This window comes from Brachionichthys hirsutus, chromosome 9, assembly GCF_040956055.1.
Source record: "Brachionichthys hirsutus isolate HB-005 chromosome 9, CSIRO-AGI_Bhir_v1, whole genome shotgun sequence".
Classification (NCBI taxonomy): domain Eukaryota; kingdom Metazoa; phylum Chordata; class Actinopteri; order Lophiiformes; family Brachionichthyidae; genus Brachionichthys; species Brachionichthys hirsutus.
The window spans coordinates 3,810,362-3,818,431 of NC_090905.1; the positions used below are offsets into that span (position 1 = coordinate 3,810,362).

Here is an 8,070-nt window from a genome sequence, read left to right on the forward strand (position 1 = left end):
CCTTGGTTTGTTAGAGACAGACACGCATCCTGCCATTTAAAATAGGCGGTATCAAACTTTTGTTCATCTTCTGCCAGAGCAGCTTTCGCCATGTCCGTCTCCTTCCTCTCCTCCAGGTGAGACTCAGCGGAGGCCCTCTCTTGCTGCAGACCTCTTTCCAGATCTGCATTCAGGGCCTCAAGCTGGTCAAGCTGGGAATAAAGGTCAGTGCAGCAGGAAGTCTCCTGCTCCAGCCTGGTCTGGGTATCCAGCTGCGTTTCAGTCAGTGTTTTCACCTGGGACCTCAGACCCTCGATTTCCTCTGTGTTCTCTTGTTCGGTCTGAGCCAGCCGGGCTTTAAGAGCACAGACCTCCTCCCCCACGTCTGATTTCAGGGTGGTGGTGGTGGGTTTCACGCCCCCGAGTGGCTGTGAGATGGTGGCAATTTGAGGCCGAGCCAGCTGGATTTTAAGACCACGGATCTCATTCTTCATCTCCTCCCTCTCTTGGAGGAAGTAGGCGCCCCTTTTCTGTTGTTCCACCTCTTTTAGAAAGTCTGTCAGCATGTCCGCCTCCAGCCCCACATGGATTTTGCCCACAAGCTTTCCTTCGACGAGCTTGACTGTGCTGCTTGTCAGCTCCCACCTCTGTTGCCCGCGCCTGTGCTTGTTGTTGAATGTCTTCTTGAAGATGATGGTTTTGTTGTTCCTCTGTGTCATCTTGTTTTTTTAATCTCACTCTCTGGATCTCTCAATGTTTATTGTTTTTCTTAAACAATCTTGCATCCCTAATGTAAAGTCCTTTTATGGTTTTTGGAGCATCTTAAGCTCATCTTTGCCTTTGATGTCTTGTGTGCCTTTATTGTGCCTTTGATGTGATGTTGCTAGGATACATACTTTGTACCAGAATTCACTGATTTTCATTCCACACGCTAAATTGCTTTCTTGATGCTTGATTGCAAGAGTTAATAATCCTGAAAGAGTAGCGGTAATAAAAAACTTAAACGCAGGTGACATCGTGTGTCAATGTTTGAGCTATCCTGGAGTTCTCTGTCACTACTTGCGGTGCTGCATGTGCGTGAAGATGGACACGGCTGCCGAGTTAAACGTCCGCTCAGCATCTGAAGTAAAGCAGCGCGTTGATTGCCATCGACTGTGATACAACAGGAAGTGAGCTGAGCTCCCACGGGAGTCTCCAGTCAGTGCTGTCACAGCAAACACAGCAGCACCAGACCAAATGTGTCTGATACACAGGCTGTGGAACGGCGTGCCCTGCCAACATTGCAAGACACCGAGGGAAATTGCATCTGGCTGGCGGTTGCCATAACAATTAGTGCCTGGCGATTTCAAATAGACATTTGTTGTCCCTCTATCGATGCCGTATTGACGGCCTTTGATGGCGGCACAAATCCGACTGTAACTAGAAAGACAATCAGAGATTGCAGACCCTCGCCTCCAAAACACTATTCGATCTTGTGAGACAGTAAACAGGGCTTCCGGATCAGAGGGGTCAAACCTGCTCTAGCTTGCTGCTCCGGAACTTACTACAAGACTCCTTCTGGACTCTTTTTCCCATCATGCCATTCGTGTCCCTCCCTCTTAAAGTGGCAGTTTACAGCACAGGCACAATTCCAGATGTAAAAATAATTCTAGAATCTGGATCCAGATCCGGATCAACGCCATTCTCGGGGAGGACCGAGCCACGGACAGAGCCTTGCTTGTGTAAAAATTTCAAGTCGATTAGGTTACTAGTTTTTGAGTTATGCGCTCGGACAAACAGACAAACAGACAAACAAACGCACCCAATTGCAATACCCTCGCTTCTGCTTCGGCGAGGGTAATTACAATCCAAGTTCTAACATTTTTATGGTTTTCCACAGCCCATATACTTGCAAAGCCATGTCTCCCTTCCTCCTGTTGACACTCCTCTAAGTGTATTTTCTTGGACAGCATGCACGGGAGAGTTTTTTTTAGGTTGTGTTAGCGGTGTTCATATAGTATGTGTGTGTTGCTGGGTTGGAGCAGGTAGGGAAAGCTTTCAGCCGGCCTCGGAAAGTGTTCCAGTGTTTCAGGAATGAGGTCTGAATTATTGAAAAGCCGTCAAGATTTTTGTGGTTGGCTGGATCAGTATTATCTCCCGTAGCGTTTGCGAATCGAGTAGACCGTAGTCACACTTTAAAGGTGGGAAGAGCTGTGTCTAGTGTCATTACGGCTCCACCAGCAGCTATCATTTTAGGATGGATTGGAACCAGGAAGCCAAAGATCGGGACCTCAGCCAAGGCCCAGCAGTCACTTTTAGTTGAATTCAATCCTGATCCATTGAATCCGGATCTACTCCAAAATTCAGTGGTTCTATTTTTGGCTGGAGCTCCACTATGTTTCAGTAAAAATCCATCATGTAGTTTATGCATGACTGATGAAACTGCAGGAAAAAACAAAACCTCGCAACGCTCAAAAATGTAACTCCTGTCTGACCCAGAAATCCAGATCCAGTCTTTACATGCCACATGCTCACCTGTTCCGCGTCGATCGATAGAATTCCACCGAGTGGCTTTTGTGTTAATCAGTTCTACAATCATTATAACATCATCAAGGGTCAAGTTATGACATTAATTTGGACAATGATGGTGATTTGTTGAGTTATTTTCCAGTGTCTTACTGTCGTGCTCGTGCACGGCCTGAGCGAGGTGGATGTCAGGCGTGTGCATGTGAACAGCTCGGAAGGCCAGCATTATGAAGATGATGCCGGTGAGAGGAAGGCTCCTTGGCAGTTATGCCTCTGGAGCAGAAACGCTGTTATCTGCTCATTTGGCTCTACTGCTGCATCTGTGGTGACTCATCAAAAACACACACACACACACACACACACACACACCGAAAAACATCAATGCACTCAGAAAATACGAAGAAATAGCCAGACATACTCGTAGTTTAAGAAATAACGGTAAAAGTCAATGACCGTTGTAATGTATTTGGTCCATGCCTGGATACCGTAGTTACGCGATGACGTAGGCACGTTAGCTTGTTGTGTGCGCCGATGTAATATGTAGTTCCGTGACCGGCTGCGCCTAATTAAAAGAATGGTTTGTTCCTGAATCCGTCTCCTCCTTCCGACCGTCCGTAGAGGTTAAAGAAATAACAAAACACACAAGGACACTGGCAAACAAGCATCGGATGCATGTTTTTGCTTTGTGGAATTATGGATTCATTTTGTTTTCATTGAATGTGTATCTAATTTTTTCCATATTCCTGTGACCTGAAGGAAATAAGTGACGATGAGATGAAAGACTTTTTGCAAACATTTAAAACACTTAAAAGCTGGTTTTGGATGAAAACAGGATGGCGATTCATAAAAAATAAATTTACAAAAAAGAAAAAGAGTTAGGTTAAGAAAAGATTCAATACAAACCACAACAACTTTATGTCCTCAGTCACTTTTGGGATAAGATAACAGGCGCCATTATCTCAAAATCACAAAGAATAAAACATAGTCTCATTAAATGAATACACAAAATCACAGTACACTGTGTACAATGTAATGAATCCCATTGCTGGGAATCGGGGCGCTAGTGTTCTCAAGATGAAATGGGATGTGTATAAACGAATGGATTTCTGCTGAGCCTTAATTCCTTCCCCCGTCACCCTAGCGATCTGCGTCCATTTCTTCGCTCGAACAAAGATGACATGTGACAGAAGTAGCTGCTTGCTTTCCAGTTTCCATATTTATTTGGGTTAAAGAATGGGTGAATGGAAAGAATCTTCACTCAGAAGACATTTATTCCTGCATCAGAGAAAGGATTGCTATTTGGGATGTCAGATTTCTCATATTCAGATTACACTAATCCACTAATGAGATCGGAGTCGTTTGTCCTGGAAGTGTGTGTCTTTGCGGGGGTTTGCAGGATGAAGCGGCGCATTCGTTTACAGTAAAGCAATCTCTGGCCCTTAGAGAAAGCTTGGCGGACCCTTCCTTTCCTCCTCCTGAGCAAGGCACCCTGACATCATTCTCCTCACCCAGTCATCTGTGGTGACTGCGCTCTATGAACTGTCATGAAAAAATGAGTGCGTGTGAATGTATGCTAATGCATTATTCATGGTACATTACTCCCTCAAACATGGAGGCTGAACCATTTAATTTCCTTTTATGAGACCGCCATGCTGACCAGCAGAATGGCGGTACGGTAATTTCAGCTCCCTGGATGGCGGCTGCAAACACCTGCCAAGAAGCGGGAGAGATGCCAGCGCGTGGCGGACATCAGGAGAGCCATATACATGCTTAATGTCAGGTCGGATCCCTGTTGAAGTTAGTCACTGGGAATCTGCCTGACCTGGTCGTAAATTACACAGGAAATCAATCCACCACCACCACCACTTGGAGTTGTGAGTGGATTAGCAGTTTTTACTGTCCTCTTAAAGCCACAGACCCCCCAAAAAAGAAAAGAAAGTTCATACATGGGTGAAAAGCAGAAAATCATTTCCCCCTCTGATTAAAGTTTTTAGCAGCGATGTCCTGGAGTAAACCTGGTCGCCACTGCGCCACAGCAAGACATGGAACTACTGCGAACACAAGAGTCTTCTGGAGACAGATGGATGAAGGTTGAGCCTCTTTCCCAGATCAGCGAATAAACTCTGACGCTGGTATTTATTCTGGACTGTCGTTCCCAGCAATTGTCCTTTTTCCAGAACCGCTTTGAAGGGGAAGCTGTGATTAGGATCATGACGCTCAAAAAGAAGTAGAATTTATCCATGTCTCTATATTTCTATTGCCATGTCTGCGTCTGATAGCTCATCCTGAGGAGATCCGTCTTCTCCCCTGACTCAGTCCTGCGCTCTCTTCTCACTCTGAATAAAAAAAATAAAAAAATAAAATCATGCCGTGTAGGACTGTTCCGGACATTCTGGGCTCCTTGTGGTTTTTAATGGAATACAGAGACACCAGCAGCTTCGTCACTGATGTGATCCGAGCAGATAGATCTAGAGGAGATGCTAAAGGACGCTGTGTGTGTTGCGACAACAGCCATTTATTGATTTTGTGATACTTACTGTCACAGGTAATTACAATCATTCTAAGACACCCCACAGCAGATAAAAAAAAAGAAAATCATTAAAAAATATAAATATATAAAACAGACTGCCTTTATTCCTTTAGAAGAAATAGTAATTTAATAACAGCTTTAGATATCACCTTTGAATATGATCACAATAGTCGTAACAGCAGCAGCAGTCTGCTGGGAGACGCATAAGCATCTCTCCGGCCTGGAAATCTGATGAGAGGCCTGAATATGGAAAGGCAGATAACTGGATTTGACATGCATATAAAAATTACAGATGGACTGTGAGTAATGCATCTTTCAACTTGCCATGCGAGTAAAAGTTTTCACGGCTTTGAGTGTGTTTGGAATGGCAAGCTGGAATCCAGTAGGCTGCAGAGCTGCATAACAGAATGAGGAGCAGCAGTAATAAATCTGCCGGCAGCACACAGTGTATGATCAGAACATGGTGCAGATCGGAGGGAGAGGAAAAACTGTTTCAACTCTCTGCCGTCGCTCTCCTTCATCACAAGGGCAGAGGTGTTTTACCGCCTGTATTAATCATGTGATTTTATTATAGGGCCGAGGGGATCATTCTGGGGGGGGGGGGGGAAGAGTGGTTCTTCACATTCATTGCATCCTCTGCCCCAAGTGGCCAAAATGAAATCAAGTAATTGAACTGAAATGTTTAGTATCATCAATCTCTGCATCCCGGGCCGTAACTGCCCCGACAGATTTAGGGGGGGGGGGACAACTGGTTGAGCTGAATTCATCAATCCCTGAGTGAAGGTTTGCAGCATCCGCAGGTTTGCAGATGGTGAACCCAAAAAACACAACGTCTGCTCAGACATCTAACGATAGGCGCGCGTGTGTAGGAGGAGCGTTATCATGTTAACCCTGATACACATCTGTGTAGTTTTACACGTGGGCCCTAGGGCACCAATCACTGCTGGGACATGTTCTTATCAGCAGGGATTGATTACACTTCTCCCAGACTCTCAGCCTGCAGATCCAACCCACCGAGCGACTGAGCCCCCCCCCCCCGCTGCTAAATCCCTTTCACTGCCTCTCTGCCATGTTGCTGCATGAGTGTGTTTGTGTGTTTGAATGTGCACAAGATACAGACATGAAGAAAACGCAGTATGGACATTTGTCCTCTTCCTAGATTCCTTGACTTGTTTCTTTTTTGCATTCTTTCAGCGCCACCCGGTGGACAACAAAGTTTGAGGCCTTCTTATTAAAACTGTATTTCCCCCCCAATTCTTGTCTCCTCCTCAGAAATGTTCAGACTTTGTGGCCTTTCAGCGGTGTGACCTCTGACCTTGCGTGTGGCTTTTCTTCACTCTTAAATTCCTCAAACACGATCTTCTGATGTAAGTATCTATCTATCTATCTATCTATCTATCTATCTATCTATCTATCTATCTATCTATCTATCTATCTATCTATCTATCTATCTATCTATCTATCTATCCATCCATCCATAATCCAACTTTCTTTCTTTGCTTTCAGGTGTTAAGCGTCTCTGCTGCACGTGAGTTCCAGAATAATCCCTTTTCTTCATTTGTATTTTATGCATGCTGCACGTGGCTTTGAATCGTCTTCCTGTCCGCTGTGCAGAGGAAGACTCTGCTTGAATGACGTCTCTCTGTCCTCATGCCAGAGTTTGATGGAGAGCTGGTCGGATGACAGCTGGAACTGTTGTCATAACCGGAGGAATACTGGCCACAGTGATACTTCTGTGTATCATAGCTGTGCTTTGTTACTGTAGACTCCAGGTACGCTTACCTGTGTGTGTGTGTGAGTGTGTGTTTGTGTGTGAGTGTGGTGTGGTGTGTGTTGGTAACATCATATTTTCAAATAACCTTCAAGTAGACTTTTAAATAAATACAAACAATATAACTAGTTATCAAAATGCAGGAAAATCGTTAATTATATGGTAATTTTTATATCAAATATTAATAAACCTGAGGTACTTATTACTTATGTTATTATAACTTATTATATATCGAGTTGATATTGAGTTTGTACATTTTATTTTGTTTGATCTTTTTAGACTGTAATGTTTTATGTACTATTTATAGTTCATTTTTTTGTTTTAGGGATTTTTAAATTGTACAGCACTTTTTTTAACCTCCAGGTACACGTGCTTTATCAATAAATTTGACCTTGACCTTTGACCTAGAAAAAATAGTTAACCGCATTATTATTATTATTATATTGACCTCACACTATAGGTGAATTATTGAGTTTAGATCACCCACAAATGAAAATACCTAGTGGGTATTTTACAGGAACCTGTTTCTTTGTGGACTTGTCTCCCTCTGTAGTACTACTGCTGTAAGAAGAATGGGTCAGACAGCACCTCCATCTCTCAGCAGAACTTTGCCTGCAATGCCTGCAGCGTCTCGGGCCTGGACGGCTCGTTTGTCACTCCGTTGTCCACGTCGCCACCGCCGCTGCCCGCATCCTCCGACCCAACCAAGCACAGCGGGGGGCAACGTAGTTTCTGCCCCACCTGCTCGCCTTATGAATCCCCTTTCTACATCCGCACCACTGATGAGATGCGGAACGGTGGCGAGCGGGTCACCTACATGCCCACACACTACGAGAACCAGGCCCTGGCAATGCCGTTGCCCACCGCCCGGGGCTCCTTGTTGAGGGAGACCCAGCGAGGCCGGCCTCCAGAGTTCTACACCAACACCCGAGCCATTAGTACAGAAGTGTGACCCCCCCCCACCCACCCCCCACTTATGCTCCTCTCCCCACTGCAACAGACACCAGCAACACCTGTTACTAGAACACCATCATTTCAATCGTTCTGCAGCTGCAGGTGAGCATCTGTTGCATTCAGACCCACTGGCTGTGGAGGATAAACAGCACATTTGCTGAGTGGAGATTCCGAGGCAGCTGCTGAAGACTCAAGTGAAAGAAAACTTTCAGACCTCTTATTTCTTCACTTTATACCCTTATCATTTTCATGTTCACTGAGATATCAACTGTGTAGTTAAATAACTCTGTGACTGTAAGGTATTTTTCCACTTATGTGCCCACATTAGGGG

General features: G+C 44.8%; 1 protein-coding gene across 1 annotated transcript; it reads left to right on the top strand.

Annotated features, from left to right (window-relative positions):
* Window positions 1-6,693: 6,693 nt before the first annotated feature.
* Window positions 6,694-7,737, top strand: LOC137899797 (protein FAM163A-like). The gene is made up of 2 exons (XM_068743838.1): window positions 6,694-6,786; window positions 7,339-7,737. Exons 1-2 carry the CDS (start codon window positions 6,694-6,696, stop codon window positions 7,735-7,737), a joined length of 492 nt encoding a protein of 163 aa, XP_068599939.1.
* Window positions 7,738-8,070: the final 333 nt, after the last annotated feature.

What these genes read in the sequence shown, in the direction of transcription:
- LOC137899797 (XM_068743838.1), top strand. Translation starts at nt 6,694, where the DNA reads ATGACAGCTGGAACTGTTGTCATAACCGGAGGAATACTGGCCACAGTG. An exon ending in TTTGTTACTGTAGACTCCAG is followed by an intron (nt 6,787 to 7,338) that starts GTACGCTTACCT and finishes CTCCCTCTGTAG; the next exon opens with TACTACTGCTGTAAGAAGAA.